At 41.7% G+C, this 26,654-nt stretch overlaps 1 protein-coding gene across 1 annotated transcript in view; it reads left to right on the top strand.

Annotated features, from left to right (window-relative positions):
- Positions 1-334: 334 nt before the first annotated feature.
- Positions 335-26,654, top strand: part of GPC6 (glypican 6) — a 774,776-nt gene continuing 748,456 nt past the window's right edge. Inside the window, exon 1 of the mRNA XM_054216702.1 lies at positions 335-677. Within this exon, the coding sequence (XP_054072677.1) occupies positions 335-677 (343 nt within the window). The remainder of the gene's footprint in view (positions 678-26,654) is intronic.

Here is a 26,654-nt window from a genome sequence, read left to right on the forward strand (position 1 = left end):
CCAGTCCATCCCCACGCCGGCTGCTTTTCCCACCACCTCCAGCCTCGCAGAGGCGGCGGGCGCAGCTCCGCGGCGGATCGCGCTGCCTCCCGCCCGGGACTCCGCTCGCAACAACGCGCCCGCGGTTCCAGTCTTCACAACCTACAGCCTGATTTTTACCCTCCCTTTTTTTTTTCCTTTTTCCTCTTTTTTTTTTTCTTTTTTTTTTTTTTTTTGGCGGGGGGCGACACCGCTTTACATTTGGAGAAGGAGCCGGGAGCGGGGTGACGAGGCTGCCGCTCTCCTGCCCCCCCCCCCCCTCCCGCCCCCCCACTCCCGCCTCCGCCGTGCGCGCATGTGTGTGCCTGCGCGCCCATCATCTCCCCCCCGCCTCGCAAAAGTTTGCCTGGGCGGCCGGGGGGCTCCCGAGCCGCCGCCCCCGCAGCCGGGGGGCGCGGCGGCGGCGCGGCGGGGCGGCGGCGGCGCGGGACTTGCGCGCCGCGCCATGCCGGCGGCGCAAGGGGCTGCGCGGCGCTGCGCCCCGGCGGGGCTACCGCTGCTGCTGCTGCTGCTGCTGCTGCCGCCACCAGCCGCGGCCGCGGGGGCCGAGGGCAAGGCGCGGAGCTGCGGCGAGGTGCGGCAGGCGTACAGCGCCAAGGGCTTCAGCCTGGCCAGCGTGCCCTACCAGGAGATCGCAGGTAAGGGGGCGAGCGGAGAGGGGCGGGGGGCCGCGGAGCGAGCGGGGGAGAGGGGGGCTGGGGGGCTGCGCGCCCGCCTGCGCGCACTCTCCGCGGGAGCGGGGCCAGGAAATCGCGGCGCTGTCTGGAGCGGCTCTGCCGGCACGGGTGGCACCCGGGGGCTTCCCGGTGCGGTCTCTGTGTGTGTGTGTGTGTGTGTAAATAGATGAATAGATAAACATAAAAACTAAGAAGGAGGATTAAAAAAAAAATAGGAAAAAAAAAAAAAAAAGGTTCTCAGCCGCGGTTCTGTTCGCCGGCAGAAACTTCTTGAGAGTTGGAGCCGGGCTGCGGGAGGCAGCGAGCGGTTCCGCAGTGGCTGCCGCCCCCGCTCTGCCGCCCTGCGCGGGGGAATAACTTTGCCCTCTGCCAGCGGGGACAGGGCGGAGGAGGAGGAGGAGGGTGGGGAAGGCGGTCCTGTCCCCCCCTCTTTCCCCCCCTAGGACCCCGCCGCTGCCGCGGGGGCCAGCCCAGCCGTGCACCCCCGGGGCCGGGCGGCTCGGCCATCGGAGGGGCAGCCGGGCGGCTCCGCTGCAGCCCAAACGGAGCAGAGGTGTGGGGTGCCGGGGAGAGAAACACACACACACACCCCCGAAACACACACACCCTCCGCGGCCCCGCTCCGCCGCCCCAGACGCCAGGCAGCCCGTTAGCGGGCTCTTCCTTCTGCTGAAACGTGCCTACAACAGGTTATTTCTCAATCTGCCCACGAAGGTGTTCGGGTTGTTGTTGTTTGTTGTGATTTTATTTCCCTGCTTTTCCTTACAACCTTATCCATATTGCGTCTTCGGGACTGAATGAATAAAAATATGTGCAGGGTGGATAATCCTTTAGCAATCAGAGAGCACGACAAAAAGAGAGAAATGAGGTGGGAAGGCATGAGCTTGGGCCACTTAAATTGGGCTGCTCGAGCCCTCGGGAAAGGTTTCTGCTTTGCCACTGGCACTTTGCTGTTAGGTTCTGGTGTTTGTAGAGTGAATTAGATGCCCCTCGGTTTGCTTGCTTCCTTTTTAAAGTTGGGAGCAGTAGATTTATCTTCCGTGAGGTGAAATAAAGCCACAGTTATTCACTGTGCAGTATTTAGCACTTTACATGAGGAATGATAAATGCGGAAAATCTCAGGACAGCGAGGAGGTAGTTTGCAAAAATACAGGGAAGGTTGTTCCACGTTGCCAATGCAGAACAGAGCAGACCTCTGCATAGCCACGTTGCTTCCTTCGGACAACATAGGTCTGAGCCACTGATGTGCTTTAGGACAAAGCAGGAGAGTAAAGGGCCTGTGAGTGTAACTGCTCCACAGGCACCGTCATCCCCCAGGCTCACCAACTCACTGCATCTCTGGTCTTTCTGTGCTCTTTTTTAAAAAAAAAAATCTCTTCAGGTTGCTCATCAGTTATATTAAATCATGAAATATGCCTTTGAATATGCCATCATGCTTTCCCTTCGCATACCGTTACTCCATCTGCTTTGAGACAGGGGGTAAAGATATGCCCTATCCCAGTTAAAAAAATAATGATAATAATTTCCAGGGAATTTCAGACTCCTAGTAACTTCGGGTAAACACTTGTTGCTTTCAGCTCACAGAGAAGTTTTATTGTCTTATTTAATTCTTTAATGTACACTGCAAAGTTGCCATGCATTTTTCAAGGAATCCCGGCATTTGCAACTTTCTGCTAACATGTATCAGTACAGAAAGACTCGTGATAGCTAAATATTTATCAGTAGTTAAATCCAAAGTTACTCTTCAGTTTCCTGCTAGGCTTCATAAGTAATATCTACTTTTACGGTTAAGAAGTGATTTATGCAGAGATGAGTTGTTTTTTCTGAGCTTCCTATTACAAGTTGCTTGTTTTCTTTGTGGTTTATCTGCCTTGTTACTAGTTGGTGCGTCAACTTCTGAGCAGTTCTGTGCGTAGCTATTCAAGCTACTCGGTTGTTGGAAAACTGGGGCTGCTTTAAGGTGTGCTTTGGGGTATGTTCTGCTCGTACGGTGCCAAGAGGCTGCGCAGTAACTGTGCTCTTGTTAATGTGAAAGCTACATATTTGCAACCTGGTGCAATGTTGGAAGTTTAATTAAAGAAATCAATGTGCACGTTTCAGAGTAGTTCTTTGGGGTTTTGTGTGTGTGTGTGTGTGTGGTTTTTTTTTTTCATTCTGCCTTTTTCCACCATACTGACTTGGTTAAGGAAGCAATTTGTTAGTGTTATGAAAGAAGTGTAAGCTGTCAAATGCCCCATGTTTTAAAGAGTTCAAATAACTTTAATTACAGTCATATTTCTGAACAAACATTGTGTCTTCAAAATATTTTGCATCAATGCCCTGATAATATGATGGAAAATAGTAGTACGCAGTATGGTTTATGTATTTTGATTTAGCAGTAGTTGTATGTTTTCATTTGTCACTTGTTTGAAAGCTGCTTTCTAGCTAGGACTGTTGAAACCTGATAAACTGAAGAGGTAGCGTGCACGTACTGATGCAAAGCGTGTATGTACTGATGCAAAGAGCTGAAGAATCTGTTTAAATTGGAGAGGCTATGGACACAGAGGTACCCTTCTGTTGAATTAGTCAGAATTAAGTCAGAATTGTTAGGTAATGTTTGTAAAATTATTTCTACTGGCACTCACTTTTGAATAGAGAAGGTAGAAGTTGCAGATTTAATAAGCTGTCTGGTTTTGCACTGTAAGGCAAGGTTTTCCCACAGCATTTTGTCGCACATGAGATGTGTTGAGGTTGGTAATAACATGATCACTGCTATTGTCTGCTGTGCATTTACAACAATGCTAAATTGAGGAGCGATTGAAGGAGCTGGGACTGTTTATTTTGAGGAAGAGGAGGCTGAGGGGAGACCTCATCACTCTCTACAACTACTTGAAAGGACATTGTAGAGAGGTTGGTGCTGGTCTCTTCTCACAGGTAATTAGCGATAGAACAAGAGGGAATGGGTTCAAGCTGCAACGGGGTAGGTTTAGGCTGGACATTAGGAACAAATTCTTCACAGAAAGAGTGGTCAGACACTGGAATAGGCTGCCCAGGGAGGTGGTGGAGTCACCATCCCTGAATGTGTTTAAGACTCGTTTAGATGTGGTGTTAGGGGATATGGTGTAAGGGAGAACTTTGTAGAGTGGGGCTGATGGTTGGACTCGATGATCCCAAGGGTCTTTTCCAACCTAAATGATTCTATGATTCTATGATTCTAAATTGTTCAATGCAATCGTATAGTACTTATTTGTACTCAGGCTGCTGCGCCTTATGTCTTGCCTGCTCACCGAATTCTGATGCTGTGACCTACATTAGAGTACAGCATATAAAGTTGGCTTCCAACATAGGTGGTCAAAGTAAGTCCTCAATAAAGGAACTTTGGGAATGAGGGAAGGAAGAAAAATTGAAGTACACATAAATACGCTGCCTTGGGCTTGATTCTATGCCCCAGTCACAGGCAGGGTGGGCAGCAGTAGCTTGTGGTGTGCGTTGGGCTGCCCTGGTAAAACCTGCCCTCTCGTAAAGCTGCTGTGGAGTGTCCTGCACGTGAAGAAGAGTTGAACCGTCGGACTCAGGCTGCTGTGCCCCAGCACTCCTGAGCACCGAGAGGAGCTCCTAAGGACTGTGCAGGAAGTGTTTTGGTGTAGGAAAATTTGTCACATGGCAGTCAATACCAAAGAGAAAAGTCACAGCGCTTATCTGTTAGCATCACTTGTTTAACTCCGACCCTGATTGCAATAACTTAACAGCCTCTTAGGGGAAGCCATGAAAATAAAACATCAAAGGTGGAGTGTGTCCTTGCCTCAAAGTTTTTGAATGAAAGTGAACCTCTGATTGTTTAAAACTAACAAAGTAGCAGATGTGTCTGATTTGTGCCTTTCCACTTCCAGTTGATCTAGAGGTTTTGAAAGGTGAAGGGTGTGGGTTTGTTGCGGGTTGTGGTTTTGTTTGCGTTTGGCTTTTTTTTTTTTTATTTTTTTTTACTAGATGCTGAATAATAGTGCATTAAAGAAAGACTAGAAATGTTCCGGTAAAGCATCCAACTGTAAAGATGTTGAATTCTAAATACTGCATAAGAAGTTAGTTAGCTTTGTTCTCCTGTGCAGATGATGAACGAGGTGAGATTCTGGCAACGCAGAGACACTGTAGTGAACGTAACTGAAATGAAAGCAGAAGCAAACCCTCCATTTTGAAGGTCAGGAGTCACTTGAAATTGTGATTTGATGAATGGGCTTCATACTGGCATAATACAGAGGTGTTGACTGAAGAAAGCTAGCAAACATAACACAGTTGCTTGTAGCTCTAAAGTGGCAATAATAATAATAATAAAAACCCCTCAGCAGTCACTCATACAATTGAGCTGTTAGTCCATGTCAGATGTTCCCAAGATACTCCTTCTGAATGTTTTGCTTTCCTTTAAGTAGCTCTAAAATGTAATGATAGATTGACAGCAGAACAGCGGAAAATCCTCCGGACTGAGTCTGTATCAAAGCACTTGTTAATTAATGTCTTCTTTTACTGTTTCTCTGCTGCTGTCACAGAGTTGTGTGAAGAAAATGCCTGTAGACCGGGAGGCAAATGGGGATTCACAGGCCCCTTGTGCAGTTGTCTCAGGAGTGTAAAGCAGGAATAGCCTTACTGAAATCAACAATATAATTGATGCGAATTTGTGAAATTTGAATTGGACTATTGGAGATTAATTCACTCCTGATCTCAGTAAGGGCAATGAAGAGGGACGCCAAATTTCGTGTAAACTTTGCGCTTCTCTTGTTTTGGTGCTGTAGTAGTAGTGCCCTCCACCCTGTGCATTCTTCCTCCTCACCTCTGCGATTTCAGTAACTGCAACATCCAGAGACTCTCTGGTCACCCTCCCTTACGGGCTCCCTTATTTTCCCGTTGTGAATGCATGGTGACGCTAATGAACCTGCGTGTGCATTTAGCTAGGAGTAAATACAGCTTTTCAAATACCTGGCTTTGCTGTCGCTTTTGTACGTATTTATTGGTTTGCATGTGACTGATGCCATTAAAAGGAGTACAACTTACATATGCACCTCTAAACCTAAAGGTGCACTTCGTAAGATCAGGGCCTTTGAAGGGAAATAGCATGTTTTTAATGCTTATAAATAACACATTTTTGACTGAGAATTTTAAATCCCGGCATCTGGAGTTTCCTGATGTGACTTTATGGTAGAGTATCGTGGAAAGAGGGACTTTAAAATAGAAAAGGCGATGCTTTAATAATTAGCGTACTGATGGATTTCAGTGTATTGTACTCTAATAATCTTTTTTCTTTTTGCCGTTGGTCTGATTTATTATCAAAAAGCATACCTAAAGCTATAATATTTTCTACACTTCCAAGTGCTAATGTGTTAAACTGTTCTAGTTCTGTATTAGTACTTATTTCATCATATGCTATTGTGAAATACTCCTGAGATTAGGTGGTGTTCAGACACCAGAGAGGTCAAGCACTATGTTAAAAGCTCAGGCCATTCTTTTTATATTACTGCAATAAAGAATATATTCATTTCATTTATATTACCACTTGGCTCTCATAAAAGGTCAGTTTCAGCTGAATGTACAATTACTTTCAAATGGCAAATCTTATAACAAGTGATCAACAATAAAAGCTTTTTGGGGTAATTTGTCTTTAAAATTACCACCTGCCGTTTCTTTTGAATGACTTGAGCATCTTGCAGTATCACTCGGCGATCTCTGTCTTATTCCCCACGATACATGTAAGAAAACTATGCATACTAATCTTCCTTTCTGCTTAGTAAAGTAAAAATGCGTAATTACATTAAAGTTTCTAGTTGAAATAACAAGCTTGGTGCTTAAAACTCCATTACGGTATCAACGTATCAGCACTCCCATTACTAGCAAAATGAAATTACATTTTCAGTGAACTATGACTGTATGCTCCCCTTCATACCTGGCTAATGGGTGCTATCTCCCTGGGAAGGGAACCTTCATTCTGTGGATTTGACTGTTCATACTACCAGGCGTAATTATTTTAGCAGCTTAAATACGTGTAAAAGAATTAACACTTCTCCACAAATTCCTAAGAACAGTATATAAAGGTTGGTGTTTAAAGGCAGAATAGTTGTTATGCTAAACAGAGAGAATACATTACAAGATGCAAAAGGAATTTAAAATGCGTTGCAGATGGCAGGAAAACATATGCCTGGTGAAATTCTTAGCACTTTATTCCTCCGTATGTAAAAACAGCCTAATACCTACTGAAACTAGGGTTTGCTTTCTTCACGACTCATAGCTACAGCGCTCCTGCGTGCATCCACAAAAGAAGCTTCCCTGAATAAGAACATTTTTAGCTCTCGTGGTAGCAAAACCCACCAGCTCTCTCCGATCAGCTTCTTTCGGCTAACGTGACCTTTTCCATCCAGCAAAGCGAAACAGCGGGACTTCATTCTGTCGGGCGACCGCAAAGCGCCCGACCCCGACAGCGTTTGAAGGCAGGTGCCTCCGCACCTCCCCCCGCGGGGGAGTTCGCCCCCCGGTTCCGCGGGGGCGGCAGCAACGCGGGACCCGCCGCTGCGCCCGGCGGAGCCGCTCTCCCGTCGGCCGGGTCCCGCGTTGTTCATTCGTAGCCCCGGGTTAGTCATAGCCCCCGGGGATGGCGGGGGGGGGTCTGTGGTCCCGCCAGCCCGCTGTAGAACCCCCGCTGCCCGGGAGGAGGCTCCACAGCGCAGCGCCAGCCCCGGGATGGAGACGGGACCCGCCGGCCTGACCCCCCTGGATGGATTTGGGACGAGGGACCGCTTGCGGTCCGTCAAAATGAAACAGCGGTGGGCCGATAGTCCGAACGCAAACAGCAAATTGCTCTCCGACTCGCCCAGCCTGCGAGGTCTGTCACCTTGAGCTTCTAATGGCCTTTTAACCGCATCTCCAGCTGAGCAGCAGATGTAAAGGGTACTGAACATCCCCGAGCTGGGCTTTTTTGAGTTTGTTTTTTTTTTTTTTGCCTCCTGAAAGAAGCATTTCTACAGACGCTCAGCTAAAACAGCGGAGCCTCGGACCTGCTCGCTGACCTGTTGGGTTTAAAATAGCAGGGCAAATCTCCAAAAATAAGTGGAAGTCTCGGCTGCTTTTAACAGGTGCCTTACAGGGCTGTTACATTAAATTAGGTACTCTTGCAGCATAGCACAGTCACATCTGTGCATGTGCACATGTGTGTGTGGGGGGGTAAAATCACAGCTTTTACCTGGAGTGGACACAAAGTTACATTTAAGCACTGAAAAAGCTAGAGAAGCTGCACGGTACCAGGATAGGTACTTGCAAACCAGGTTGAAACTTTGTTTTATGGGCCACATCTGAAAGACACATGTGCAAACACACATGGATGCAAACATATGCAGAATAAAAAGCCACACAAGGTTCAGTTCATACATGTCAGAAAGATCAAAGGCTAAGGCAGCCATGCTAATCCTACTGTTTGGGGAGTCTAATTAGTTCAAGCCTGATGCTTGTCTAAGCAGTAGGTAATACAACCTGCTCTCTAAGTCAAAAGCTAGACCTCTGTTGACAGAAACATATTCTTTGCCAGTCTCTGTAGCTGTAGCTCGTGCCCTGTCTATGATGGTAGCCACATGTTTCTCTGATATTTTTGGCTATGTCTCTCTGACTTATGTGTTGAGTTTCTAACATACTAGAGACTATGGGGACACCCGTCTGACTTTTGTCTGAGTTTGTCTTGGAGGGAAGTCAACGCATGGGATGAAGCTGTTGCACATCTGGGTATCAGACGGTAGTATGGGATAGCGTGAGGATGTGTGTGGGTACTGCCATGGTTGTGAGAACTATGGAGGTATGTAGAAGTACTCCAGATCTGGCAAAATATAGTCCGTGAATGCCTCACTACGGTTCTCAAGTCATATGTCTGTGGTTGGCTTTTGAGTTACGGTATCCCTTATGACCTCAGAGTTTTCCTTCGAGAGTCCATAAGCAGTAATTAATACAAGAAACTGGAATTGCTTTCTTAAACAGATTTTTTTTTTTTTTTTTTAAGAAGTAAAGCATAACATTAGGGAAAGGATCTTTATGCACAGTTATCCTACCAAGTGCTGATTGATGGTCACAGCCAGGGAGGCTCCCGACAGGTCCTGTGTACATCTCCTGTGTGCTCTTTTCAGTTCAGGATTCAGTATCCTCTCTTCAGGAAATGTTTCTCTTTGAGCTGCTCTTCTCTAAATTTCATTTTTCTGATTATATCCATCAAGTAATAGAGGTAACATTTTGGACAAAGTGTTGGTATTTATGGTTGCAGCATTTGAATCTGGAACAACCATTTCTCTTGCCCAGAAGATGCCACATTGGTCTGTGTTTTGGTTTTGGATAGTCTTTTGTGAACATAGCAGTTTGTGGCTTTGGAGTCCAAATATGCAGCTCTAGACAGAGGTAATGAGGCTAGCAAAAACCTGACTCAGGGAACTGGGAAGAGAATATAGGGTAGGATGATTTGTTGGAGAAGGGACTGTTACTGGAAGGTGAATGAAGTATGAATAGGAGTACTTCTTTCTCTCATTGATTGAGTCACTTCGCACTCATTGCATTCATTGTTAAGAGCTTTCATGCAGTTAAAGCCCTCGGAGAAGGGAAAAAGACTGGAAAAGTGCTTTCATGCTTTCATGCAAGTGTTTGGATGAATAGGATGCAAAGAAGGAGGAACAGAGCAGAGATGCTCCATTTCTTTTTTTATTTTTATTTTTATTTTTATTTTTATTTTTATTTTTATTTTTATTTTTATTTTTATTTTTATTTTTATTTTTATTTTTATTTTTATTTTATTTATGCCCCACTTGGTCTTGGTCCGTACAGTTCATAGATTTCTCCTTTTTCTTACCATCTGAGTAGTTCAACATCTCATCTCAAACAGATTGTGGTGACCTGACTGATCATGCTCCAAAATGGAAAAAGTTCTCATCAAGGTCCATTGGCCTTTCTATTGTTGAACAGTTTCTTCAGAGCTTGTTGCTCTGCTAAGTGGGCAGTTCTCAGTATTTCAAGCCCAGTATCTGATACATAATTGTCTTGTTGCAGAGAGAACAATGCAGCTTTTACATGTTTCTGTCTCTCATCGTAATTTTACGTAACTGTGCTCCATAGCCTGAGAGATCAGGCCGTAAGTTCCTGGCTTACACCTTTAAACCTGAACAATTTTATAAAAGGCTTGGGTCCAAACTATTGAAGCACGTTTTCATTTAAACCTCACCCCGTTGCATGGGAGCTAGCTGTCAGCAAAGTTGTGTGTTCCCCGGTCCTGCCTCTGCTTCCCTCGCATCAGGTCTGGCACACTGACCTGCACCAGCAAGCCGATCCCATACCTCACCCACCAAAAAGGGTCTTGAAGTTACTCAAGAGAGTATGTGGGAATGTGTGCCTGAAATCATGATGAGAAAGCGGGGCTCACCATTTGGTGGTGGCTTTCAGGTAGATGCTTCAGAGTTATCATGAAACTGCAAGAGGAAGGCTGTCCGTCTTCTCTCACGTGGCAGCAAAATGCAATGTGCCAGTGGCACAGCACTCTTGTGGTATAACTGAGAAGAAACTACCCGCAGCTGAGCATTCTTGGGTACTATCCCCACTTTTGCACTTGGCTTTCTAACTGCATCACCAAAACTTGCAAAGCCGTACTAGCAAAATCATCTGTTCTCCAAAGCGGAAGGAGCTGAACGTCTGCCTGGGATGAGGGATCACACTGAGAGTGCTTCACTACCTTAGGGAAAGAGTCTGCTTGTTATCATGGCGATGCATGATAGTTAACGGGGCCAGTTTAGCGAGTGTCTGCTGATTTTATTGCATGTTGAAAATTGGGGTTTATGAGGCAAATGGATCGGATTATTAGACCGCAGTTTTATATACTGCTATTTATTGTTGTTTTCATGTTCTCAATCTTTTCTACACCTGAGGGTACCCATTCCCAGCTATATGCAGCCTTGACATATAAAAAAAAAATCTGCACATAGTAGTGCTGAAATAAAAATTGTTAAAAGCAGTGGCAGGGCGCTTCTTTGCATGTCGTAAGTATCCAGTGGGCAGCCATCAGACCTAAGCTGTTGCACCATTTTTAAATATTTTTTTTAATTTCTGAGTACCCTCATTTTTAAACATGTGCTAGTCCCTAAGATATTTAAACAATGCAGTGACAAATCAAAGGCAAGGGATGATGACGCCCCGTATCCAGCGGCTACACCTGAAGTGCTTTCCATCATTTCTCTTAAACTGACATAAAGTTTCACAGAGAAAGGAACTGTAAGTACAAACAGTGACTGCATCTTATTTAGTTACACAAAATTTATTCACAGTGTAAACACATAATATTTATTTCTTTTATATTAGCTTTTGGCTTTACAACTATGAGATAATAGTGTACGAGCAATTTAGATTCCTTGGATGAAAATAGCTATGTATCATTTTGTCTGTCAGTATTATCTGTGTTGTAGTGCAATATGGAAGATACCTTTTGAACAGTTTCAGACTCAGACCACATTCTCGTTAATCCGTTAGAGTCATTGCAATTTACAGAATTCTTATCTCGTCTAAACTTTCCGTTACATGCATGTATTTAAAGCGGTTTCAAAAATGTAATAGAAGATACCAAAGCTGGGCCACAGTAAAAAATTCCGTAATAAAATCTTTTTTTTTAATTTATTTTGTGAAGTAGTCTGTCCTCTACTAGCAGTCCATCTGCAAAAAAAAAAAAAAAAAAGCAGGGAAGACAGATCATGCTGATCAAAATTACAAAGTAGGTTTTGTTGGCTCAACAGAGGTTTTGGTGTTTCTGAGCAGAGAATCAAAATCTAATTTAAAAATGAAGGTATTTAAAAGAATGGTGCAGGGGAGGTTTCTTTATTGAATTGGTGAAAAGCCAGGAGCAATATTCCTTGACTGCTGCTGTTCCAAGATAGTCCATCGTGTTGGCCATGGACTGGAAATGAGCACTGTTAATTGAATACCTGGAACATAACTAATATGAATTGATTAAATACAAACACCTGTCTTTGCAATGTAGCATGGCTGATGAAGTGAAAGGACTCCCAGAAACGGCTTCCTGAAATTGAACGTTGAAACACTGATTAACTTGTTCTTAAAGCTGATCTTCAGAAGTCCCATACCACTCTTTGAAGGAGAACTCCAAAGCCTCTTTCTTCTTTAATTACTGAGACAGCATACTAAAAGCCATGTATAAATTGACTGTAATCAGATTGGTTGTGGGGCACATGCACACTTCTGTTACAAGTTTTTTGAGCTACAGACCCCCAAACATGGTTTCTGCCTATCTCCACAGAATGCAGCTGAGGGCAGAATTTGATTGAGAACCAATTGCAGGTTTTTTTGCAAAAGTAAAGCAGTCAATGATCCAAATTCAAAATCACAATGTAATTGTGTGGAGCACTGAAGAAGTACAAAGAAGGGACAGACCCGTCTGCAAAGAGCTTCTATTTTATATTTATGTCAGTATTTCTTCATGAGATTCAACACAATCATCATGTCATAGTTATGTACATACTGTTTAAACCTTTTTCTGTTACATAAACAACAAATGTAGTCCAAATAAATACGCTGCTTAATTTTTTTAATTGTCCTTTTAAAGGACACCAGCTTCATATCTCACTGAGATTACTACAATAATTGAGGGATCCTTTGTGGAAGCATCTTTGTACCTTGTTAACTAGTAATTTAGAGTCTGAGTTTGCTTTTTAAAGCAACTCCAGCTGGACACTGTAAAATCATTGTTTAGGGCATAATCTATGCTCAGTACAGAAACTGGCCAAACCACAAACTCTTTGCACCTTGGGTACCAAAATCTGGTTGCTGGCAAATACTTGAATATATAAATACAGAGCATTGCTCAAGTGGAGTTTTTCCATATCTGATAAGTGGATTTAAACTGCTCTTCACTTGCATTTTGCCCAAGAGACTAATGCCTTCTCTTCAACTGAGAAGAATGCACAGGGGTATTATGTCCACAGTGTGTAGACAAATGTAAATACATTGTACCAGAACAGCCCCTTACATTCAAAGAACCTGCTGAAATTGTATTGTATACCAGACAGCTTTTTTCAAAGGTGTATTATAAAATTGTAGATAACTTTTGGATTATAAGTGAAGTCCAATTTTCCTTTCAATATTTGAGTAGTCTTCCTTTCATTATTAGTTTTCGCTTCTTTGAGTATCCGTGAGTTATTTCCGTTTTTCTGGTGGCAGGATGGTCATTGCCGTTACCTTCATGCCTCATGGACCTCTCAAGCTTTTGACAGAAGAGGAAACACTACATAATTTCCCTGTGCTTTTTAGCTGAAACACCAGCAAAAGTCAAACTCAAGATGAAGAAAATTATATAGAATCATAGAATGTGTTGGGTTGGAAGGGACCTTTAAAGGTCATCCAGTCCAACGCCCTTGCAGGAAGCAGGGACATCTTTAACTAGATCAGGTTGCTCAGAGCCTCATCAAGCCTGGCCTTGAATGTCTCCAGGGATGGGGCCTCCACCACCTCTCTGGGCAACCTGTTCCAGTGCCTCACCACCCTCATTGTAAAGAACTTCTTCCTAATGTCTAATCTAAACCTACCCTGCTCTGGTTTAAAACCACTGCCTCTTGTCCTATCGCTACATGCCCTTGCAAACAGTCCCTCCTCCTAGTTAAGAGCAGATTCGTCCATTTTAGTCTGTAATGCTGAACAAATCCGGAGCAGGTCCATGAACTCCAGTTGGGCTAAAGAATCATACCTGTAACTTCGCTACTGATTTATATACTTTTAGGATATTTTTTATAGTCCTTTCAACATCGTTGTTGCAGTTATTATACAGCACAGACAATAAACCTTTCTAGAAAGACTAATGGAGTTTGCAAATTAGGATCATCATCATCATTTAAATGGCTGATACATAAGTGCTAATCTTTTTGTTCTGTTCTGGGGCTTGCCTGATGTTGGGAGCTGATCAAACTGTTGCATGCAATGACTGTTCAGATGAGTCGTGTGGAAAGGACTGGTGTAGCAGAATAAAACTTCTCAAAATGGTACTTAGAGTTCCTACACCTTTGTGTTAATTCAATATAGAGATAAAGAGATACAATCTTAATTAGTTTAAATCAGCAAAAAATGAGATGAGTTATTCACGAGTTTCAACAATAAGCGTCTTGGGAAGATGATAGTAACAGCTAGCAGCCACATTTTCTGATTAATAGATATTTATATTTTTGACACTCTCATATGAAAAACAAATTTGTAAACATTACTAATATTTATTCCACAAATATTTGTCTCATTTTTCTTTCACCCTGCTGTGATCTGCAAGCGCTAATCATTTGGGCACCTTTGGAGCAAAGGTACTTGCTAAATTGTGTTAGATACAGCAGGAGCTTGATAGCCAAACAAATTTTTGTTGAAAAAATGTCTCGGTCAGTCTAATTTTACAAGAGAGCTGCACGCATGCCTTTCAACGGTGAGAAGTTAATTTGCAGAGGCAAGCTAAAGAATATATTCTGAATATTTTCTCAGTTGCGTATGGCAGACTCCTTCCTTTTCTTTCTGAATCATTCTTTTCTATTCTGCCCAGATTATTTCATGTTTATGCTACACAGACACGTACACACCTCCGTATTTCAAAAGAATTAAAAATAACAGATAATTCATTTTTCAACATTACTTGCGTTTGCTGGAACACGTATTGCTTCCACAAAGAGTTAGGCCATCGCTGTATTTACCGATACAGTCCCTTATTTTTAGGCAGCTTTCTGCCTTGCAGGGTAAAGTTTTCATAGGGGCCCTCAAGGCGGCAGGGTACAGTGCACGAGGAGAATTAGTCACAGCAACTGAGTAATCAACCAGTGAATCTAACCGGGGTGGTGGTGGGGAAATCCTGCGAGTGATGCTGATGAGTGAGAGGTTTGAGTCCTCACTCCTCACCTTTTGGGAGAACATCTTCAAGGCCCTTTCCGGGGCGATGCGTGCGAGCTTTCCCTTTGAAGCGATTCCACTGTGCACGTTCCCTAAGCCAGAGAGGGTGTTTGGTTTTGCGCCTGTTTGTTAGCACATTGGAGGATGCTGTTTTGTAAGAGATGAAACATTCTTTCAGCCACTGGTCCAATAAATGCATAAATATTTAGCTACTGGAAAACAGACCGAAACCAGAATCCTGGATCTGGAACCCCTCTGTGAGGTAAGGGCAGGCTGCACGCAGCTAGATAGTTTCTTCACTCTCATAATTATTGCATGCAAAGCAAGAGCGTTTTAATAGAAAAGATTGAGAGCAGGCTGTCAAAATTGTTTTTCTTTGCCAAGGAGAACCCTGTCTATAGTAAATCTATTTAAGCATAAGGTAACTTTGAAGTAGGCTGGCATTGCCATTTGATCTTGAAGCTTTTCTTAATAAAAAACTTAATCGACTTGAAAATTGGTCAGCATAAAAGGGTTTTTTTTCCTTTATTTTTTCCCTCTTGAGGAATATTTAAACAATTCCAATTTTCTTCCTGTGCTGATAATGTTACTTAAATTATTAGTAATCGAATGCTAGATTGCAAGCAGTCAGCAATAATATAAAAGATGTTTCACGAATGCATTAGTTTATGGCATAATCTTCCAAGGGATTTAATGGGAAACTCATTGCTTGGTCCGTTTTATCCTAAATTAGACAAAGTACAATGAATTGCGTGTTCCTGTCACCTCATTGTGGTTCGACAGTGGTGGTAGCAGGCCTTTTTTCTTTAAGTACTCCAAAGGAACAAATGACAGTGAAAAGAAGCATCTACACCTTCAACTGTGAGGTTCTGTAGGGGCCAGTTTGGATTAACCTGGTTGCCGGTGTAGGTGACTGCTGGCTCTTTGGCTTATGGATTCCCAGGTGACCCAAGCCCTTTTGATACGTCATATTTTCTCCGAGCAAGTGCACAGCCTCAGAAGGTACTTATGGCCTGCTCCCACTGGGCAGGATCCTCAAAAAGCGATGCTGAGTCAGTGTGAGAGCCTCCACAGAAATACTTTCTGTTTTCTGCAAGAGCGAGTCTTTTGTGAAAAAGCAGTAGGCGTAACTACTGGAAGTGCACATGAATAATGTTAAAGGTGAGTTTTGGGGGGGTTGTATTTCCAAACCTGGGTTGATTCTTCCCCACTCATGTGCATGAAGCAGAAAGCATTCTTGGAAAATGTTTTTATTTTCCTGTTAGTGGGAGTGGGTGGTGGTGCAGAGTGGTTCCTCGTGGACCCTCAATAAAGGGTTTAACATTTTGCATCCTATAAATGTGTTTTTTTAAGAATAACACTATAGAAACAAACAAAAAAAAATATTCCATGGAGAGTCAGTAGCAGAAATGTTAGTGTTCTGTGCTGAAGATGAAGCTATTCTCCTTTTAAGGTGTTCCACTAAGGTTAAGGTAGAAGAGAGAGGTCTTGAACATCCCGTGGGGTCTGTCTGTTTCCACTAGAACTTTTATTTGCTTTCTGAGCCTAGATACAAACTCAGCAGTGGGAAAAACAGCAGCTTAAAATTTTCTCCTGGGGAAATTGCTTGACTTCAGAAGCACCTTAGAAGGTTGCAAAGGTATCGCAGGCCAACAGGCACAAAATAATTTGATATAAAACTGAGCTCTAAGTTGCTGTTGGAAACCACCAAGATAATGAGTCAGTTTCAGAAAAAAAAATAGGTTCATTATTTTTTAATTGGGCTGCTTTTCAAGAAATCCAGGGGCTGCTCATCAAAATGCAAGAGGTGTTCCAAATATCATAAAGGTTAAGGAAATTAAGTTCTGATGAATGCTGTATACCTGACAAGATGGATCTATCGATTGTACACTGCTGACCTTCACTAGTGAGTTTTCCTGCGTCTTCAAAAGTCTTCTCATGTGAAAAACAACACAAACATCAATTTAAGCAATATATAAATATGAACTGAAGTAAGTACTTAAAATGAAACTTTAACAAGACCAAAAACATTTTGGCAAGATTATTTCAGGGAACAGTTAAAATAAATGAGAACAGCTTTCCTTTGTGATTAACATCATTATATTCTCATTCATTCAGGACATTATATTGATTCAGGACTTAGACAGCAATTTTCAGAGGCGTTTTTGTATCAACAAAATGAGAGAAGCAATAAAAGGCATAGAACTAATAGTATATTTGATTTTCAGAGGAAGCAGGATGCCGAGTGGGCTAGGAGGACCGGGGTACATCTTCACTCAGCTTGCTGCAGAACTGTGATGTAGGCAGATGTGGGAACTAAAGAAGCATTTCTTGTGCAGTTACATGTATAAAACCATGACTGAGGAGGTGGATATTTGGTGGAATGCTGAGGGGTTGACTTAAAAGACTTCCAGAGATATTTCTTTGTTTTCACTTTAAGTACGAATTCCCTCCCGATTGCCATCAGTCCCAAAAATAAAACTGGAATCCAACATTTGATGGAAGCTTAGATAATACTAAACTCAAAAATGAACATGGCATTTATCACCTGTCTTGGACTGTGTGTCCCTGAGTGACTAACAACTGCATCAGTCTCTTCCCTTAGTCTCTTCCCTTTCCCTTCCTTAAACATGCCGTAAGTTTTCGAGATCTCCACAGCCCCCTTACCACACCTCAAAATACTCGACACAGTCTCAAAAAGCTCTTCCCTCTGCACCCTTCCTATAAGGAGTCCTGTAGCGAGTTACCCTGTTTCATGGGCACAGCATGGGGGGGGAGAGAGTCTCTTTGCTTGACTGGGGGTTGGACTAGATGATCTCCAGAGGTCCCTTCCAACCCCTGTCGTTCTGTGATTGATTCTGTGTGACTTTTTTTTGGTTTCCTATTAGATGCGACAGTCTCATCAACCCATCATTCTCCTTGGGCAGTCATGGGAGCAGCTGACTCAGTGTCCTCTGGTTTGCACTGACTAGGTTTCTAGAGTTCCTTCACCTATATTGGTTTCGTGCTCCTTGCCAAGATTTTGTATTTAATTTGTGTTGCTTTTATTATAAAGATATATTAGAAAGATTATAAAGATAACCTGACACTAAATACTTCACATACAGTCTTTTGCCTTTTTTTTTTTTTTTTTTGGATAATCTTAATATTCTTCTTCTTCAACTCCAAACTGTAGTTTTACCTGCCAGTTACTCCAAAAGAGATATCACTGAGTGTGGTCTTCTTATATTCATGATTTAACCTCCTTTCAGTGCATTTTCTGTCAGCCTCTGTTGGGAGCACTTTTTTGCCTTGTCAGGCGCAAGTTTGGTTTTATCTGTATTTCAGGAATCATCTCTTCCTGTGAGAATACGATCAATCATTGCAGCTTTTCCCCACTGCTGGTTTTACCAAAGTCTATGTCTATGTCAAAACTCTGTTGGATTTTAGTAGGGCCAGGACTTCTTTCTTAGCCCAGAATTTTCTTTCCTGGACTGCTTGTTTTGGGAATTTTTAGTTATTTGCTCAATAGTTATAGCAATGTGCAACAAACTTTTTATCTTTGGGAAGGGGAATCCCTTCAGTCTTCGCAAAGGAGCGAAGTGTTGAGGAGCAAAAGCACGAGGCACAGAAATTTGCTTTTGAAGAGCTGTGTGAAAGTAGAGGAACACAGTCAAAGTTCAGCAATATATGCAAGAACAAAATAACCTGTAACTAAAGTAATCTTTCGTGACTTTAGTGTGTGTGTTACTATAGTGGTTTTGCTTACATTTTTACAGCACCAGAATCTTGTTTACAAACTCCGGTTTTATGACTGCTCTATACTTAGACCATGACACTTGAAACCAGTGAGTTCCCATCCTTTGTCAAAAGGGATGTGCCAAGCCCTGCAGCCCACTTGCAAATGATGTGGAGTGGCCCCGGCAGGGATGTCCCACCAGACCACGACCCCTAGGCTGGCCAACCTGGCATGCATGCATACATAAGCATGTTTCTGAACTTCAAAGAATGTCAGGAATTTAGCCTTAAAACACCCTTAAACACTCCACTGCAAAATATCTTTACTTAGGTTGAATAATAGCCCCTCTCGCCTTATGCGGTAGTTTGATATGTGAGGACAATAATGCTGTGCTGCGGCGTAGCAGAGGGTATTAGGATTGGCCTGAATTTGGATAGGATGTCAAATGAAAATGTTAGCAATGAGAGGTTTATTACATTATTTTCCTCACTTTTGAAGGAGGGGGAAGTATTAATAGCATCCAGCAGTACAGATGTATTTTTACTTCTCAATAAACAGCACTTCGGGGAGAATATAGACGAAAGACAAAACAAGAAAAAAGCATTAGCAGTGGCGGAATGTGTTAAAAAGGTGCTGCCTTTGTCATCCTGCTGTAGTCAGAAAAGTCAAAATGCACTTCAGAATACAGGAATAAAAAAGGGCAGTCTGCTAGACTGAAGCCTGATGAAATTGCCGTGAAAATAAGCTAGCTCCAAGCAAAACATTGCTCATCTACCATTTACCGTGATATTGACTCTTAAGATACAAAGTATGATACTGTATTTGGGGAGCAGAAAATTAATTTTTTCATTAGCATGACAATTTTTAATCCCATTATTTCATAATTACTCCACCAAGTTTGGAGCAGAGGCGTCTAGTGTTGCCAATAGCTTTTTCATCCTGTTGAATAACACTGAAAAATAATCAGCGTAATCAAATCCAAATGTGAAATTAATATGAAATTGCCATAGCTTTGACTTTTTATGTTCTAAACAGACACATAAGCTTTGAAAAAAGCTTCATTAAAAAAAAAAATAGAAGAAGTATAAATGCTCTCTTTTTGTTACCAAAAGGGAAAAGTGGAGCCTTTGACCCAAAGGAGACAGTTTCAGAATAATGTGTGAAATAAGCCATTGGTGCCTAAAAGTGTGGAACACCAAAGGCAAACCTCAGTCTAAATCAGGATGGTGCAAGCACATAGCGTGTGGCACCACAGGCCTAACTGCTCTGCTTACTGCTACTTTAATCTCGTCTCCTGGCCGGCGCATGGCTAACAGGCGTGAGCTTTATTTGGTGACTTTTTTTATGTTAACTGTGGTTTTAGTAACAGTGAATAAATCCAAATTTTAGGAGAGAAACACCAAAACAGTTTTTTAAAATGTCTTTTAAAGGTGTAAGAAAAAAAAAATAAAAAGACGTGTTTAACACGGTAGCATATTGTGATTATAACCTGAACCCATGTGAATATGAAACGTATTATATCAGCAAAATTACTCTTACAGTATTATATTCTAGGGTTAACATTAAATTGTGATGGTATTTTCCACCACCTTGTTTAACCGTGACTAGTTTGCCTTTATAATCATGATATAAAAGGTACGTGGTCAAGGTACAGCTATTTCACTAACCCAGGCAGAATAGCCTGGAGTTCTGCTTTTTGGAATCATGCTATGTGTCTGTAGAGCAAGGGAACAGTTTATTTAAAAACGAAAAATCCACTTACTTATTCCTTGCAGAAAGTTGTGAGTTATTACCGATTCAGATTCTGGGCACAAACGATACATATACACATACTGAACCAGGTACTGTGATTACTGTTGTTTAAAACTGTTTCTTACACTACAATTCATGAGCAGATATTGGTAGAAAAAAACTTTACTTTGAACAGAAACAGAGCTGGGGAAAAAAAAATGGAGAGGGAAGTCTGTGAATTGGTCTGAGATGATGGTTGAATTTGTGTTTCTGCGTGATGCTAGGGACAAGTAAAAGAGGCAGATCCAAAGACAAATATACTTGGAAGACCACTGGCGATAGGATCAAAAGGAAAGCAAATGGGAAATAAAGAGGATGGGGAAGGAGAGGAGGAGCTCCGCGACAACATGTAGCAGCACGTGAAGGGAAGCGGAAGTGATGGAAGTGGCATGTGGTACCTTCCCTTCAGATATGAGGTTTTAATTTGTTTTTGCATGTTTTGCACATGAATTCTGTAGGATTGTATTTGCTTTCAAAATCTCATCAGGCACAAGTGCTTGTTGGAGTATTTCTGACAGCATTCCTAGGCTCTGAACTTCATAGTTGTGATTAGTTCCTTCAACAAATCTTCCATGCAGTTGCTTTGATTCTCATAATTAATCATTCTTACTCGATCAAGTACATTTTTCAAAGACTGAAATTGTTAAACATAAATTGTTCATGATCCCATAAAGAAAAGGCAATTTTCAAAGTTTTGATTTTCAGTATATGTTCCTGCTATGAAGAGAACGTGACGACCTGAAAAAGAGCCATGTTCCCAGATACTCTCCATTTAAGGATAGTTTGGGGATTTATTTTTTTTTTAACACATTCTTAATGCGTTAAGATGCCAGTTAGTTTCCAAAAACTTGCAAAATCCTGGAATTGATTTAATAAACATGTAATTCTGTATCATATAGCTCTGTATAGGTGGTTAAAGCAAAGCTGTCCATTTGCCGACATTTGTGAAACAACATTTTTCTTACTATGCATGTATGCTCAGGGAGTCTCAGCAGATGAAATGATGTGTGATACTAGCAAACAGAAAAACAAGCAAAACGAAAGGTGGTGTTCCACCTGGAACCGAAGGCTGAAGTGGAGGATGTGCTCTAAATGTTTTATTGCATGCAAATCCCATAGTCCGCTTAGCAGGAACATATGCAGACCCCCTAAACTGTAACTTAAAAGGACTTTATGTGGAATTTTGATACCAAAATCTCAGCAGTTCAGGCAACTTCTTCTCAAGAACCCCATGACTTCTGTAAAAACCTAAAAAACCAGCCCCCCTGGCCCAAACAATTGCATTGTCTGTTTTGGGGCAGAAACTTCAATTTGCTATGTTTATCACCCAAAAAGAAACGTTTGGCACTTTGAATCCCAACTGGATTTCAGCATCTGCTTAATCAGGTTTATGTGCACTAGTGTGTCCAGTGTTTTGGCATATGGATACCTTGTAGTTTCCCTTGGAGATATATAGGTTTCTATGGTCTATACATTTTCTTTTTTCTTTATATAGTATATGAAAAGAAAATATAAAATATTTCTTTTTTTTTCTGTTACAGTTGTTTGTAGTCAATGGAGAAGGGAAGACTTCTAATTAAGATGTTCTGCATCATTCCCTGGAAGCATTCAGAGAATGTACCTGCATTAGCATTTTGGTATGATTTAGGAATGTGCTTTTGTAATAAAGCTCCCCATTGTCTCTACTTGCTGTGCTTGGATTCACATCACAGAGCGATTTTGGAGAACACAAGATGGACCTTTTTTTGGATAACCAGAAGATGTGCTCCAACCAGATATGCAAATCCACAGGCCCAGATCAGAATAGGTCCAAAGCCTTTAACAGGCTGTGTAGCGTGGATGTCAGGTTCTCATCACCAGTGTTTTACCCTAAGGATTTGCTCCTATTGCACTGCGCTGGTTGCTGATGTAGGTACAAGCACAGATTTCTTCAAAGCTTTCTCTCTTTTAGCTACAGGGCGAGTCGGGGTCCCCAGCACAGGCAGTCTGAATCGCTCTGCTGCAGCCAGGGGCCTAAATTAGAGGCACGGAAATGTTCACATTAGCTGTCTAAAAGTAGGTGATATAAATACAGTTCATGGCGTTTGCATCATAAAACAGAGCATGGCAGCGCAGGCAGCAGCTGTGTATCACTTCTTCCTTCAGTCCCCTTCAGCGAGTTATTCTCCCTGGGGGAGAATGCGATGAGGGTTGCACCCCGTCTGTGCTAATCCAGTTCTTGACTGCCTGTTGTTTGAGAGAGACATGATAATATTGCAAAAAAATATGAACCAATAGTTCTTGACTGTTTGTTGTTTGAGAGAGACATGATAATACTGCAAAAACGAATAGATAATAGGCAAAAACCCCCACCTATTTCTTTTGAGACACACCCTTGTAACCACCTGCATTTGGCTGCGTGTAATCACTTGGCTAGCGTGAAACAAATAGTTTGATCTTGTACTAAGGCTATTAAGTAAGTAAAACATCTAAATTGTTACTAGCGTTAACTCCTGTTTCCTAGCTTGTTCTCTCGAAAGCTATTTGGTAAATCTTGTTTCACTGTCGGTTTAGATATTGTTCCTCCCTCCCAGAACACAGACCTCTGAATTCATTCAAAGAATAGTTTACCAGTACACATTTCTCATGTCAAGGCCATAATAAATCAAGTACGGAATGGTACAGGCTTTAGTGATGTACTTTTCTATAACTTACTGATTCTCATAAGCATTTGTATCAAACACTTAAAAATACTACATTAGCTCATATGTAGGACCAAAAAGAAAAAGACAATGTGCTAGCGTATTTTTAGAAATTTGGATTGTAACATCAAGCATTAAAAATTTAGAGAATTAAGATTGTTGCAGGAGCTTCAGTTTAGCTCCCTTGTATGTATGAGTAAAGATAGTTCCAGCAGTATAATCATGCACAAATCCTTGTACACAATCAATGGTGCTTATACAATTAATTATTTTCTTTTTCTTATACTGGATTTTATTCAAAGTTTGTTCTGAAGACAAGACTTTACATATTCTCATAGCCTCTTCTCTTATAACTACCATATCTGGAAACTTAATGAAACCCCTTTTATATTTGCAATACTTTCTGAGATGTTATTTTCCTTTTACAGGTGAGAAAGAAACATATTTTTAAAATTTCAGATGCTCAGCTTGTGTTTTAAGAGTACTCAGCACTTTATATTTTCAGAGCATCACTAACACTTGTTTCAGCTGCAGTCTCGGAGTAGATCTTCTGCTTGTCAGGCTCCATTGTGTCTGGTTTTGGGCATCAGAAAGTGATTAATGTAAATGGGGAATCATTTGTGCAAGTTTGGCTGAGATGCAGGAAACTACAGCAAGAAGAATGGGACGGTGCAGTTCTCCATGGAACTGCTTTTGCCGTCATACTCATGGGATTATCCTTTCTGTAGCTGCAACTCCCATCTCCATTCACTAAACACTTTCCAAGTTTGGCAAAAAATAAAGACTTTTGTCCTACATACTGAATAATACCCAATCTCGCTCATTCTAAAACCAGTTTAGTCCTATGCCATTCACCATTGTGATGCATATGCACGCAGGACAGAAGGTAAAGTTTAATTGTCTGAATGTTTCATTTCCTGACTTTCATAATGATCTTTAAACGGGACCCCTCAGATGTGTATAAAAGTTACAGTGAAGGTGCTTGAATTTAGACTTTCTTACCACCATGTAGACTTTCTGTATAAAATTCACTCCGCATCTGTCTCCCTGCGGTCTTTGTTCTGCCCAAATCACATCTTTGTTCATTAAAAGAAAAGTCCTTTATAAACCCTTTGTGTTGTGATTAATTTCCCTGATATTCATATAGTAGTAGCTTAGCAAGAATTGTATTAAAACGGACAGGGAACAAGGTGACACGATGACATTCTTTGAAAAAGGTGAGATCAGACGCACACTGAAGTGTTCTGGGACTTTGGCCAGTTGATAAGATTAGGAGATTTGCTTCAAATGATACCCAAACCAGGACAACTGGATATACTATGGCACTCTTGCTTTAGAAAGGTTAGGAGGAACCTTAGAAGGACATTTAGGGGGAAAAAATAAACAGGTGGTGTACAACTTTATTCTTTTGAGTGTCTGAGTGGGATTCAGGTCCATACATGCAGGAAGAGGGCGGTCTGGGATTTGACTCACAGGTCCTCTTCTTTGTGATGCCTGTTCTGCTCCAAGACTGTCACCAGGGGACCGAGAGACAACTCATGAGAAAACAGATTTTGCAAGTGGAGCGGACATGTCGGCAGAAAGGCTGGGGAAGTTGAAGAATGAATGTTTGGTTTATGCCTGAGCTCTTCCAGAGACGGAAAACACAGTTTGTTCACATCAAGTGGCAACTGCTAAAGTGCTGCTTTAGCAGTGCTTTAAAGTACTGTTATTGAAGCACCAGGTTCATATGGGACACAAACTTAAACACTCCACAAATATGAGAACAGTTCTTCAAAGCTGAAAGCTAAAGCATTCATTTATTTCAGATGTTTCTCTTAGAATGATTTACTTTTAGTAGACTAGACTTTTCATTTACTATGGAGTAGTTTATTATTGTTTCTGTTTCCTTCTGAGAGTTGCTTTGGATATCGTAACACAAAGTTCAGGACCTCCCTGAAAAGTCCATGAGAGAGAGAAGCCTGGCTTATCTCCTCCTCCTCCTCTCTGGTTAGTGAGTTTACGGCTGCGATTGAATTACATGAGATGAGCAAGTGGCAAGGTTTAGGAGACGTTGTGGCACCCCTCATTCAATGCGTTTCACTTGGTTCAAGCCTCTCCTGTGCTATCAGACCACCACTTCTCCTGTTTCATGTTTCTGCCTTGAGGAGTTTGTTTCCTGTTGTTGTTTCAGCCTCGTGAAGATTTTGTTTTCATAGGTCTCGGGAACATTTTTCACTGTGCTGAAGCTTGCAGCACATAATCCAGCATCTATCTGCAGCCCCGTGACCTTGTACCAGCCAGCAGTATAGTGTCCCTCGTTGGCAAAGAATGCTCCTCCTTCTCCATAATTTTACCTGTCTCCACAGCAACTGACAGCTCAGATGGATTTCCCAGAAGCAGATCTTTCGTGTTGAAGGCTTAATTTCAAGGCTTAATTTTAAATTCTAATTATAAAATGTGTGTGCTGCCCACATCTAATTCCATTTGTGCCTTCCCTGTGTGCTGAAAAAATTTTGTCTTCTCTCTTCTCCCTCTCCTGTCTTCTGACATAATTGTAGTAGCTGGTGCCCTGGTAGATTTCAAGGATCATGCTAGAGGAAAAAACCCAAACAAACAAACAAAGCAAAACAAAAGCAAAAACCCTACCCTAATATGTTTTTTTTTTTTTCCTATTTAACTTCCATCTTCAATCCCTACAATCACATATAACTGAATATAGGCAGAGTCTGCATCATCATCCGGAAAAGGCAGGACTAAATCAGACAGAACTAGATGGTCTAGTCCAAGACACGCATACAGCAGACAGTATTCCTAAAATAAAATCTAAATCTATCTGGTTTTTTTTTTCAAATTAAAGTTTCTTAATCTCTTTAACCTTTTCAGAGATTAAGTACAGAAGCTTTTTCTTATGTTGATTCATTGTGGTCTTCCTTCTCTATACCTTTGCTAAGTATACCACCCTGTTGAAATCGTTCTGCAGATGCTGTGCATCGTAAGGTTGTATAGTAAGTCATTTTCTATTTTGGTCTTGTTTCCTGTTACTTAATAATTCCTAAAATTGCATTTTGTTTTTAACCGCTACTGGGCATGAAGAACCAAAGGGTTTAAATTGACTATTAATACTAATGAAAGTTTTGGGAGTCCATGATCATTTATCTGCAGCTAGGGCTCTCCCTTCTTGCCTTGCATGTGCAGTACTTTGCAAACAGCTACTTTGAATTTCATCTGTCATTTTTTTGCCAAGTGACTCAGTATTGTGAGATCCTTGTACAGCTCTTCAAAGGAAGCTTTCCTTCTTCCTGTTGGGGTTAATTTTCTATCATCAGACTTTCTCTTCACCGATCAACCTCTTTTGTCAAATGCTAAAAAAGGAAGTTCAGCGGCACAAGAACCTGAGAGAGGTTGTTGGGAACTCTTCCTTCTCTGATGTGAATACTGACTATTTCTTTCTAACTTGCTTCCTATCTGCTAAACAGTTATTAAGCCAGGAGAGACTCTTCCCTCTCCTCCCATGATAGTTGAGTGTAAGGCTCCTTGAAGGATGTTATCAGAAAGAAGGCTTTTGCAAATCCAACTATTCGTTGTAAATCAATTGCATCTTATACACACTTTGTTTATTCTTTCAGAGAACTAATAAGTTGTGAGACATAACTTTTCTTGTTATAATGCTTTCAACAATTTTCTATTAATTTGATTTGTTAGACAAACTTCCGTTGATACATCTGATACATAGGTTGGGATTTCTCTTTTGGTGTTTCTTAAATCCTGAGTGAGATAAAAAAACCCCCTCTGTTCCAACTGCAGCCTTCCTCTGGCACAGAGCTTGATTTAACTGACAAAACCAAGTGTGTTAGGGCTTTCCCATGTTCT

Source organism: Rissa tridactyla, chromosome 1, assembly GCF_028500815.1.
Source record: "Rissa tridactyla isolate bRisTri1 chromosome 1, bRisTri1.patW.cur.20221130, whole genome shotgun sequence".
NCBI classification, from domain to species: domain Eukaryota; kingdom Metazoa; phylum Chordata; class Aves; order Charadriiformes; family Laridae; genus Rissa; species Rissa tridactyla.